A 13,107-nucleotide genomic window follows, 5' to 3' on the forward strand; every position below is an offset into this window, starting at 1 on the left:
TGCTTCCAAGGAGGAAATAGGGCCTCACTGACTTCCAAGACCACAGAAAGCCACATCAGCGTATCAGTGTTGTGTAGTTTGGTCCCACACAGGATTGGAAGCCCCGTGCATGGTTGACTAACTACGGGGAAGCAGGCAATCTTTCTCTTACATATACATACCTTTACGAGCTCCATGACTAGGTACAACTCAGTGGGCATATCCATCTCTTCAATCAAAAGAACAATATTGGGATGTTTGACCCTTCTTAAAATAGATACTTCATTCTGGATCATATGCTCCTGCCACAAAGAAAAGAAAAGAAAACAAAAAGACACATGAAAAATGTGAATGGACGAAGAAACCCATCCAGTTCCATTTCCACCTCTACTATTTGATGGAAAATACAGCTACATGTATATTGGGTCATTTAAAACCCTTACACTAGGGGTCCCCAACATGGCACCTGTGGGGACCTCCAGCAGCACCACAAAGCTCTCCACACACTGCCCCATTCAAATATAAATTTTTAATAAAAACCTTGGAAAATGGTAGGGCAGTCTTCTTTCTCTCTCCTTCTAGCCTCTAGCCCTGCTCTTTCTCTGCCCCTGTGCCTTGCTATTTTCCCCTCCCTCTCCACCTCTAGCCATGCTATTTCACTCTCCCCCCCCCACACACCTCTTTAGCTCATTTTTGACTAGCCAGGCCCCCAAGGCAGCCATTATGTCACTAGCCACATCCTCCATGGGAGCCATTTTTGGTTGTGCCCAGAGCAGTTTCTCAAACTCCCAAATGTTCCCATGGGCCCAAAAAGGTTGGTGACCTCTGCCCTACACATCACTGCCAGAGCCAGTACCAGAAATCTGACAATGGCCTTGTTACAATGACTGCTCCAAGGGTAGAGGAAAATGAATATGAAACAGGGGAAGGAATCATGTTTTCAGTGCACAGAAGAGTCATTCAGGTTTCTAACCCATACCCATTTACCTGGAAGTAAGCCCTACTGAACTCAATGGGACTTGCTTTTGAGTAGACTTGTACAGGACTACACTGTCAGTCATTTTACCCCTTACCCCATATAATGTAATTGTAATGGTTTTCATTCTTTGTAAACCGCCCAGAGAGCTTTGGCTATTGGGTGGTATAGAAATGTAATAAATAAATAAGTACATTACAGATTCTCTTAATGCAAAATATATTTGTTTTCAAACAGAAAGGAAATGGTAACTATATTATTCTTTAAAATCATTGTTATACAACTATTAACATCCAGACCAATTATATCATATATGTATAAGGTAGGGTTGCACAGCAGGCAGTGCTGCAGTGATTCATCAAAATATTCCATTCAATAAACTTCATCCTTTGAGTGTATCCACTGGTGACTGGGAAAGGTTAGGGATTCTGTTGATGAACCATACGCTCTGCTGCCCAACAATCTCCTTTCCAGAGCTAATCAGGGTAGTCTCTGGCATGGCATTGGGCCTCCATAGGCTTATGGCCTTATTCACCTCTTGGGAGTGGCTCAGCATTTCATTTGAAGTGGGGCCAGAGTGCATTCAAATGCTACCAACAAGGCAGACTAGCTAAACTCCCCCCAACACACAATTGAACACGAATTTTCTAAGATAAATATTATGACCCTCTGTGGAGCTTCTGTACTTACCTTTCCTCTACATTTACTTTTTTTGATGATTTTCAGCGCATATTCTCTACCAGTTGACCTAATGAGAGGTGAAAGAGAAACAAGTAAAGGATGATAAAATAGTGAGTTCTATTTTCAAATAAACAGATTACTGTATTTACCTTCACCAAATACAGTACTAGCAATTACTCAGACTTGTTTCAAGGGAAAGACTGGAAGCAATGTGTCTAGGAAGGTAGCTTTCTGCATGGCAAAATCTTGGGGCAGCGCGGCGGGGGGTGGGGTGGGGAGTGTTAAAAAGAATACAAGGAAGTAACAGGCTTCATTTTACCAGAAGAACCTAAGATAATTCTACTGAGTAGTCTTAAGGAATCGTCTAAGATACATAGTAACATCAAAGGACAAAAGTTTGGTTAACTAGGAACCAAACCGGAGAGGATGCAGGAGATCTGTTATTAGGATCTCTCATGGTGCCCCTCCCCAATTAATTAGCAGCCCGATTTGATTGCTTCAAGGATTGGGGGTGGCCTAAGAGAGAATGTTGAATCTTCTCCCACTCTAAACCACTCCCTCTGAATTTCTATTAGTCACAAAGGAAAAAACAACAATAGCTACACCATCTGTACCTGTCCCCCCACCCCAGAAACCCCCTAATAGGGCACAGGAAGAAAGGGTTATGTTCCATCTCCCAGAACACCATCTCACCAGGCTCCAAAGCAACCCCCCACCAGATCCGCTGATTCATATCTAAGTTGGCTCTAAAACTCTGTTGACATAATATTAGCCTTGTTTTACACAGTTAGAAACAGATTAGTTGGCATCATAGCTTCTGAAGATTATAAGCATATTTTGGGGGGAGGGTTGTGTGCACTTATTTGTGAGATACTGTATTTGTGTAGAAAACATCTCAGCTGGAAGAAAAGATTTTAAAAGAATAGATGTTAATAAGTATTTCATTAAAGATATCAAATTAAATTTGTGAGACAAAATTAGTATACTTTATGACTGCAACACACATCTCTTATGTGGGAAACCAAATGGCCCCAAAATGCTGAGTTTCCATTCTCATGTTTTGTTTTGCCTCAAAAGGGCAAATGATTATTAACATTATTAGAGATTGTCCATAAAAACGATTGGAGAAGGAAATGGCAACCCACCCCAGTATTCTTACCAAGAAAACCCCATGGAACATATCACAAGGCTAAAAGATATGACGCTGGAAGATGAGCCCCTCAGGTCGGAAGGTGTCCAATATACTACTGGGGAAGAGCAGAGGGTATTTCCAAGTAGCGCCAGAAAGAGTGAAGCGGCTGGGCCAAAGCCAAAAGGACACTCAGCTGTGGATGTGTCTGGTGGTGAAAAGAAAATCCGATGCTGTAAAGAACAATACTGTTTAGGAACCTGGAATGTCAGATCAATGAATCAAGGTAAACTGGAGGTGGTCAAACATGAGATGGCAAGATTGAACATCGACATCTTGGGAATCAGCAAACTAAAATGGACAGGAATGGGCGAATTTAATTCAGGTGACCATCATATCTACTACTGTGGCCAAGAATCCCTTAGAAGAAATGGAGTAGCACTCATAGTCAATTAAAGGGTGGGAAAAGCAGTACTGGGGTACAATCTTAAAAATGATAGAATGATCTCGGTACGAATCCAAGGCAAACCATTCAACATCACAGTAATTCAAGTCTATGCCCCAACCACTGATGCCGAAGAAGCTGAGGTTGATCGGTTCTATGAAGACCTACAACACCTTCTAGAACTAACACCAAAAAAAGATGTCCTCTTCATCATAGGGGACTGGAATGCTAAAGTAGGAAGTCAAGAAATCACCGGGATAACAGGCAGGCATGGCCTTGGTGTACAAAATGAAGCAGGACAAAAGCTAATAGAGTTTTGCCAAGAGAACACGCTGATCATAGCAAACACTCTTTTCCAACAGCACAAGAGACGACTCTACACATGGACATCACCAGATGGTCAATATCGAAATCAGATTGATTATGTACTTTGCAGCCAAAGATGGAGAAGCTCCATACAGTCAGTCAAAACAAGACCTGGAGCTGACTGTGGCTCACATCATGAGCTGCTTCTTGCAAAATTTCGGCTTAAATTGAAGAACGTCGGGAAAACCACAAAACCATTCAGGTATGACCTAAATCATATCCCTGATGAATATACAGTGGAGGTGAGGAATAGATTTCAGGGATTAGACCTGATAGACAGAGTGCCTGAGGAACTATGGACGGAGGTCCGTAACATTGTTCAGGAGGCAGCAACTCAATGCATCCCAAAGAAAAAGAAATGCAAGAAAGCCAAGTGGCTGTCTGAGGAGGCTTTACAAGTAGCTGAGGAAAGAAGGGAAGCAAAAAGCAAGGGAGAAAGGGGAAGATATCTCCAACTGAATGCAGAGTTCCAGAGAATAGCAAGGAGAGACAAGAAGGCCTTCTTAAATGAACAATGCAAGGAAATCGAGGAAAACAACAGAATGGGAAAGACTAGAGATCTCTTCAAGAAAATTGGAGATCTCAAGGGAACGTTTTGTTGCAAAGACGGGCATGATAAAGGACAAAGAAGGCAGGGACCTCACAGAAGCAGATGAGATTAAGAAGAGGTGGAAAGAATACACAGAAGAACTATACAGGAAAGATCTTAATGTCCTTGATAGCCATGATAGTAATGTCCTTGATAGCCATGATAGTGCGGTCACTGAACTTGAGCCGGACATCCTAGAGAGTGAAGTCAAGCGGGCCTTAGGAAGCATTAGTAACAACAAAGCTAGCGAAGATGACAGTATTCCAGCTGAGCTATTTAAAATCCTAAAAGATGATGCTGTTAAAGTGCTGCATTCAATATGCCAACAAATTTGGAACACTCAGCAATGGCCGCAAGACTGGAAAAGGTCAGTTTACATTCCAATTCCAAAGAAGGGCAATGCCAAAGAGTGTTCAAACTACCGCACAATTGCGCTCATTTCACATACCAGCAAGGTGATGCTCAAAATCCTACAAGCTAGGCTTCAGCAGTATGCGAACCGAGAACTACCGGAAGTACAAGCTGGGTTTTGAAGAGGCAGAGGAACTAGAGATCAAATCGCCAACATTTGCTGCATCATGGAGAAAGCAAGAGAATTCCAGAAAAACGTCTATTTCTGCTTCATTGACTACGCTAAAGCCTTTGATTGTGTGGATCACAACAAACTCTGGCAAATTCTTAAAGTGATGGGAGTACCAGACCACCTTACCTGTCTCCTGAGAAACCTGTATGGGGGTCAAGAAGCAACAGTAAGAACCAGACATGGAACAACCGAGTGGTTCAAAATTGGGAAAGGAGTACGACAAGGCTGCATATTGTCACCCTGCTTATTTAACTTATATGCAGAGTACATCATGAGAAATGCCGGGTTGGATGAAACACAGGTCGGAATTAAGATTGCCGGGAGAATTATCAACAACCTCCGATATGCAGACGATACCACTCTAATGGCAGAAAGTGAAGAGGATCTAAAGAGCCTCTTGTTGAGGGTGAAAGAGGAGAGTGCAAAAGCTGGTTTGAAACTCAACATTAAAAAAACGAAGATCATGGCATCTGGCCCCATCACTTCCTGGCATATAGAAGGGGAAGAAATGGAAGCAGTGACAGATTTTACTTTCTTGGGCTCCAAGATCACCGCAGACGGTGACTGTAGCCATGAAATTAAAAGACGCTTGCTCCTTGGGTGGAAAGCTATGGCAAACCTAGACAGCATAGTAAGAAGCAGAGACATCACCTTGCCAACAATGGTCCGTCTAATCAAAGCTATGGTTTTCCCAGTAGTAATGTATGGCTGTGAGAGCTGGATGGAAGGCTGAGCGCCAAAGAATTGATGCTTTCGAACTGTGGTGCTGGAGAAGACTCTTACGAGTCCCCTGGACTGCAAGGAGGTCCAATCAGTCCATCCTAAAGGAAATCAACCCTGAGTGCTCATTGGAAGGACAGATACTGAAGCTGAAGCTCAAATATTTTGGCCACCTAATGCGAAGAGAAAACTCTCTGGAAAAGTTCTGATGCTGGGAAAGACTGAAGGCCAAAGGAGAAGGGGACGGCAGAGGATGAGATGGCTAGATAGCATCACTGATGCAATGAATATGAACCTGAGCACACTCCGGGAGAGTGCGCAGGACAGGAAGGCCTGGCGTGCTATGGTCCATGGCGTCACGAAGAGTCGGACACGACTGAACAACAAAAATAAAAACGATAAAAGATGGAATCATACTGTTTTGAAGCAACAGCCATATGGTGCTTCTTAGCTTTAATCAAAGTGATCTTATAAAAATGATTTTATTTGCATGCTGGTTTATTCCATTCTTAAGCTCGGGAGAAACCAGTGGAAAAGCCACCAACATGAAAATAAGAACAGCCATGCTGGATCAGACCGAGGCTCCATCTAGTGCAGCATTCTTTTCACACAGTGGCCAACCAGCTGTTGACCAGGAACTCATAAGTAGGGCATGAGTGCAACAGCATCCTCCCACCCACGTTCTCCAGCAACTGGTGTACATAGGCTCACTGCCTCTGGTACTGGAGGTAGGAAATAAATGAGAATGTTACAACATTACTGCTTTGCTACAGTTGGAATGTAGAGTTGCGCCCAAATGGCCTTTTGAAAATTTCTACCCTATTTGTGGGCAGAAAAATGGGGCGGGGGGATTTCACTGAATTTCTCCAGAGGAAGGAGAAACTAGAATCATAGAATCATAGAACAGTAGGGTTGGAAGGGGCCTAAAAGACCATTGGGTCCAACCCCCTGCTCAATGCAGGAAGCCTGATTCCCAGGCGGTCTCCCATCCAAGTACTAACCAGGGCTGACCCTGCTTAGCTTCCGAGATCACTCTCCAACACTTCCTTGGAGTAGGGCTCACCATTAGCAGTAGCAGAGCTTCCTTCCGATTTCCTAAGGTCAGTAGTGTACTGGTAAGTTTTGAAGTGCAAGTGCTCAACATCGCAGTCCCCATAACCATGATCCCAAGGACAGTGCAAACATTCTGGCAGCTGTGTTGATCCACATCATCAAACCAGTTCTAGCAGTTTTCACCTCCACCAGGATCAGGTCTTTTTTTAAAAAAAAGCCAAAGGGTCTTAATTGTCCATGCAATTAATTGTCCATGCCACCCCAAAAACTCTGCATTGCAACAGGGATAGCTTACAATATATCATTCCTGAGAAAGTCTACCCCACTCATCAGCTGCTGTGGGGATTACAGCTAAACTCAAAGGGAACAGGGAAGCCTGAGGGGGGTGGCAAAAAACCCCCTATCATCCTACTAATCAAAAAAATCCCAGCATTTCAATCCTGTGAGTTCTGGCTCTACTACAATGCAGCCTAAGGTGTTTTTTGTGTGTGCTCCCCCTGCAAGTGGCGGCAGTAACAACTGTGTTGTCAGCCTGACCACCATTTTGCATTCTCCACAATGCCATGAATATAGTGCTGTTCTAAGACATTATGAGGATAGGAGTAATGGTGGTTGCCCCCTCCCATTTTATTTATTGTTTGTTTACAATATTTTATATACCCCTCCACATCAAAGATTTTGGAGCAGTGAACAACAAGATAAAAGAATACCCCCCCCATAATTAAAACAATTAAAACATGTTAAAGAACAGATTCGGAAGTTAATAACCGCAGCTGGTCACTCAGGGAAGGCCACTCGAAATAACAATGTTGTCAGGAGGCGCTGAAAGCAACACAACACTGGCGCCCGCCTGACCTCCAAAGGCAGGGAGAATATTTAAAGAAATTCTGGTGACCTCCATTTCTAGGCAGGTGAAAAAAAAGAAAATGTCTTCTGAGCAATTTTGACTCTACTCTAGTTAGAAGCCACTTCAAGTTTTGGAGAGGCAGAGTATATAATGGCTTCAATGAATTTAAAATGTTCAGTGTTCTGCTTCCTAACAGCAGTGGAGCAATAACTTTAAAGATTAAACCTCTGCAGATTAAATTCAAGATTTAAAGTGATGACTTAGCACAAAAAGGGGGGAGGGGAGAATCACATGTACTTTGCCATATTCATGTTCTTCAAAAGCTGCAGCAACATGGATGGCTGTTCCAAAAAGTCTCAATGGTATATTTGGTCTTAGCCATCCATATGTTTCATCCACTAGAGGGCTTCTTCACACAGCTTTATGTTATCTTTATAAGCATGCAACTTATTCTGAAAACATTCATATAAAATATGATTCTTTAAGAATCATTTAAGTTCTGTGAACTAAACACCCTTGTTATCCTTTCTGTCACAAAAAGCAAACTAATGAGCTTTTTAGCTGGGCTGGGAATGACTACTTGCTAGAAAGATTAACTCATACTTTAAAAACCAGTATTTAAAATGGGAGGTTTTTATATACTAAAAATATACTGTAGAAAAGGAATAACTCAGATACAACAGGAATTAATATGCAATTATCCCAAAAAGCACATGATGACTTAATTGCTTTTAGGTTTGACTCACATTTTACAACAGAATCCCAAAAATAATAGGAATTATATAAATTTTTCTTCACATGTTTTTATCACCAATAGCAATGGAAAACTTTTGTTCTTACATGCCTCTTAGGAAATTTAGGAACACCACCATACAAGTAGTTATTAAATAAGTGAGGCATAACTTGACTATCATTTACAGTGAAAAATACAAAAGATAACATATTAAAAAAAAAGTTTTAGGGCACAATCCTATATGTGTTTAGAAGGAAAAAGGTCCTACAACTCCCAGCATCCCTCCAGCCAGCCATGCTGGTTGGGGCATACTGGGAATTGTGGGATTTTTTTCTGTCTAAACATGCATAGGATTGTGCCCTTAGACTACAGACATATTAAGATTCCAGTAATGCCACTTAAGCTCCAAACTGTTGCCACATACTCTAGATCCCCTTCCTGGATGTTCAGGTGTCATTTTTTAAAAAGGGAAATCTTTCACTTGCGGAGCTATAAGGAAAATCATGCAAGTGCTATATTACCTATTTGCTCACTAAGCAGAAACACAATTAAATAACGTTAAATGTATTATGCTAGTTGAATTTATGTACTGCCAATTCTGCAACAATTCCACTCCCCCATAAACCCACCTCACTACAAAATATTTGGCTATAAGCTTGCTCAAACTTATATAACCAATCCTGAGCATGACCCCTTTTATTTAAACACCAAATACACAACTTTACATTTCAGTTGTGAAATAGATATGGAGAAGGTGCATATCAAAAATAAAAGGAGGCATTCCTCCTCCCCCTCCCCCTCCTCCTCTATAATTAATCTATTGCCTGTTAGAGAGCCAATGTTGTGTAGTGGCCAGGGTCTTTGACTAGCCTGACCCAGGTTCAATGCCCATTCAGCCATGAAATTCCCTGGGGAACAGACACTTCTTCTCAGCCTAACACACAGGCTTGTTATCAGAATAAAAATGGGACGGGAAACCACGTGCACTGCCTTGAGTTCCTTGGAGAAAGGGCAAGATAAAGGTAATAAGCAAGGTAAAGGTAATAAATGAATAAAGTCCTCAGTGTAGCCCACTGAAAAAACAACTGGTGACCCTTTTAAATACTTCTTATCCTTTATACATGCACAGTACATAGACTGCATGTTGTGGGCGGTATCCAAGCCTGCCTGAGGACCAGTGGGATTCACTGCTAGCACAACAGGGAGCTAGTTGTTCTAAAAGCAACCTGAAATGAATGGAATGGGGCACATCAGTGGAGCTTGCAAAAGGAAACTCTGCTGACTTGTCCTGACCTGGAGCAAGCATTTCTGCTTTTTTCCTGGGTTGCTTTTTGACCTGCTAGCTTTCCGTTGTGTGAGGGGTGGGTCCCACTTGTGCAACAGACCAAGCAGGAGCACAGTGGCAAGATTGGATACTGCCCAGTATTCGATTCTAGAAACAGTGCTGACCTATGTCTGCAAAGGCCAAGTTGCTTGAGCTTCCACACACATACTCCTGGAACAATTCTCCTAGGAGGAAAGGTTACAACAGTTGGGATTGTTTAGCTTAGAAAAAAGGTGAGTAAGGGGAGACATGATTGAGGTGTACAAAATGATGCATGGTGTGGAGAAAGTGCATAGGGAGACATTTTTCTCCCTCTCTCACAATACTAAAACCCAGGACCATCCTATGAAGCTGATTGGTGGGAGATTCAGGACAGATAAAAGGAAGTACTTCTTCACACAGCACATAGCTAAACTATGGAATTCGCTACCACAGGATAAGGTGATGGCCACCAATTTAGATGGCTTTAAAAGGGGGTCGGACAAATTCCCCGAGGAGAAGGCTATCAATAGATGCTAGTCCTGATGGCTATGTGCTACCTCCAGTACCAGAGGTAGTAGATCAGTTGCTGGGGAACATGGGCGCTCTTGCGCTCATGTCCCAGTTATGGGTTTCACATGGGCAGCTGGTTGGCCACTGTGTGAACAGAATACTGGACTAGATGGACCCTTGGCCTGATCCAACATGGCTCTTCTTATGCTCTTAAATTCCGAACTGGATATGGAACTGTGCATGCAAATGGATGCTGCATGGACAGTCCCCCTCCTGACCAAACTGCTGGAACTGTGCATGCTGAAACCCTGTTAGAAAACAGATAACTCTGATCAGCAGTTTAGGAAGGGGAGCTTTGGATTCAGTTTTGACTCTCCCTTCTCTACCAGCTGACTGGCATAAATTCAGCTTGATTGAGTTGTATAGTCACACAGCTAGACAGGGTGCGTCCATAGGGGTTTCCTTCAGGATGGACCTCATTGTTCACTTTGAAGCAGAGACTAAATAGTGCTAAGTGGCATCCTGTTTTGCCATGATGCTGAAGCCAGCTGTTCTGTCGATTAGCAATACTGTTTGTTCTGCAGGGAGGTCAACATTTCAGAAACTTTATGCCATTCCTATTGTGGTTGGAACCATAGTTCAAAGACAGAGCACAGATTTTGCATGCAGAAGCTGCCAAGTTCAGTCTGTGGGATCTCCAGTGAAAAGGATCACATAGCAGCTGACGGGAAAGACCTCTGCCTGAGAGCCAGCAGCAGTCAGAGTTTATAATACTGGGCTAGATGGACAAAGAATTAGACCATGTATAAGGCAGCATCCCATGCTGCCATGATATGTGCAGGTAACATTTTCCTAACGTGTTAGAGAAATGAGAATCGATGTCTGTAACTCTAGGTCTACACCAGACTGAAGCCTCTACTGAGCAGTCAAAAGAGAAAGCTGCAGGCATTTGTTTTCCAATTGCAAGAAAACAAACTTCTAATGTGTTATTTTAGTACAATGAGAAAGATTTAACAATCTCCTGGAAGGAGTGTGCTGAGCAGAGTCAAGGAATGGGCAGGAGGGATGGGACAAATCAAAGTATTAAATGTATAGATTGTTCCTGCAGAACTCTTATTTTCAGACACAGCTAGAGTTGTTTTTCCATTTTGTACATATGGAGCTAAGACATTACTTTCTTCCATATGTGCGGCAAATGAAGATGTGATCCAGGAGAAGCTTAACATTAGTGACTGCTTTAACAGTAATAAGCAAGAAATCTCTCTCACCTTTCTATACACTCCTTTACAATGGCAAAATTTCCATCTCCTATAGTCCGGCCAACTTTATATCTCTCTGCTATAGAGGCTGGAACCTGGAAGCCTTCCTCCAACACTTCTGAAAAGAATCGTTAGTACATTTTTATTGGTAGAGAAGGCAACACAGATGTGACACATAATACATATTTTACCTCTATTAGGGTTTAAGACAATTGGAAACCATTCAGAATCAACATTCACATTTTGCTTAACAGAGAAATCATACCACGGGTATTGCATACACTCAACAAGTTTCACCACATAAAGTATGAAAAGTTAAGCCTCTAGACACTAGACCCAGTTTTACACATTTGCAAAAATCCTGCTGCATGTATAACCCATTTTTAATTTTTTTAAATAAAAAACAGATGCTTTTTGTGATCTGCTCAGGAGAAGTCCAATCTCAAGGGAACACTGGATTAGTTCAACACACCACAATTAAATCTATCTACAAAAGGAGCCTAACACTCGAGGACTTCTTTTATTACATCCTGTAAACTGAGACTTCCATAAAATTGCTCATGTGATAAGTGCTATTTTCCCTGCTGTACTGAATATTTAGTTTTTAAACAAGTGTTCTCAATAATGTCACCAAAATATACAACCTGGGCACCAGATGCTTTAAAAAATCACAGTAAGTCAAAACAATAAAGAAAAGGGTTTTCTAGTTATTGTATTTTAGTAGCCATTAGAGTACCATTATTCTTCAAACAGGACTCAAAGACACAGTTTGCAAGTGTCTAATAACATTTTCTAAAAAGCTGGAGCTATAAACCCCCACTTACATGAACTGTGCTTGGTCCACTGCAATATTGGGAACAGCCTTTTCAAATAGTAACATCTATCTCCCCCTGCCCATAACATCCTGCTCCTTAAAGCAATGGAACCAGGAACAGTTTGAATGGGCTTGCCTGGGCAAGGTGTCCTGTGGTGGGCTTCCTTCTCCATCAGTGGACCTTGGTGTAATGATCATGTAGTGGAGGGTAATGCTGTTCCAAGCATGTCAGGTGCCACCATCTTACAGTGACATTATATGCCACACAGTGACATTATATGAGGGTAGTGGAGACTGGTGGCTCTGATGTCAATGGGGTGGTAAATCCACTCTGGGTTTCCATCAGAACCAGTCAGAACTCTAAAGACGTTCGCACCTTGGATAGCTCCTTTAGAGTTCTGACTGAAACCCAGACCGGATTCACCGCCCCACTGACATCGGAGCCACCAGCCTCCACTGTGGCAGGAGCATTGTGGGGAATTTAAATGGTGGCTAGACTTAAATGGGGGCTAGGGCAGGCATCAGCAGTAGGCCCCAGCCATGATCCTGGAGCCCAGCAGCTGCCCCAGCATGCTGATGCCAGCCCTGAATGGAACCAAGACAGCGTGATCAATTTTGCATAGCAATGATCAACATGCACTCCTCTATTTCATCTTAGAGTTTGTTGTACACTTTCATTTATAACATGTAGTACACATTATACATAAAATGCTGGCAATTATCATATGCCATATAAGACAGGGAGAGACATCTTTCTGCGTAGGTGTGTACATGCATGTACTCACAGTGGCTGTGTTCAACATGATTTAGCACAGGGGTCCCCAAACTTTTTGGGTCTGTGGGCACATTTGGAATGTTGATAGTGTATCATGGGCACTCTCACAAAATGGCTCCATGGGGGCACTTGCCCTTTTACAAAATCGCAGAGGTGGGGTCTGAGCTCAAAAACACAAAGCCACATTTTTCTGCTCTATTTCACAGTTGGCAAACGGTTGAGGCTGAGAGACGTGGGACTCAGAGGCATTCTTGGAAATAAAGATGGAACTGGAGCGGAAGCTTCACTTTGCAACATGCCAGCCATCCAGTTAATATTTTACATTTTTTTAAAAAAATCAGG

The 13,107-nt window shown here is 42.4% G+C and overlaps 1 protein-coding gene across 1 annotated transcript in view; it reads right to left on the minus strand.

The window, feature by feature from the left end:
- The window catches only part of DCLK1 (doublecortin like kinase 1), a 288,776-nt gene that overhangs the window by 50,993 nt on the left and 224,676 nt on the right, over positions 1 to 13,107 (minus strand). Inside the window, exons 8-10 of the mRNA XM_084843017.1 lie at positions 11,186 to 11,294; positions 1,646 to 1,703; positions 162 to 281 (exon numbers count right to left, since the gene is read on the minus strand). Of these exons, the coding sequence (XP_084699143.1) occupies positions 162 to 281; positions 1,646 to 1,703; positions 11,186 to 11,294 (287 nt within the window). The remainder of the gene's footprint in view (positions 1 to 161; positions 282 to 1,645; positions 1,704 to 11,185; positions 11,295 to 13,107) is intronic.

This window comes from Heloderma suspectum, chromosome 3 (assembly GCF_057233095.1).
Source record: "Heloderma suspectum isolate Gila_16-S chromosome 3, 16-S_ref, whole genome shotgun sequence".
Classification (NCBI taxonomy): domain Eukaryota; kingdom Metazoa; phylum Chordata; class Lepidosauria; order Squamata; family Helodermatidae; genus Heloderma; species Heloderma suspectum.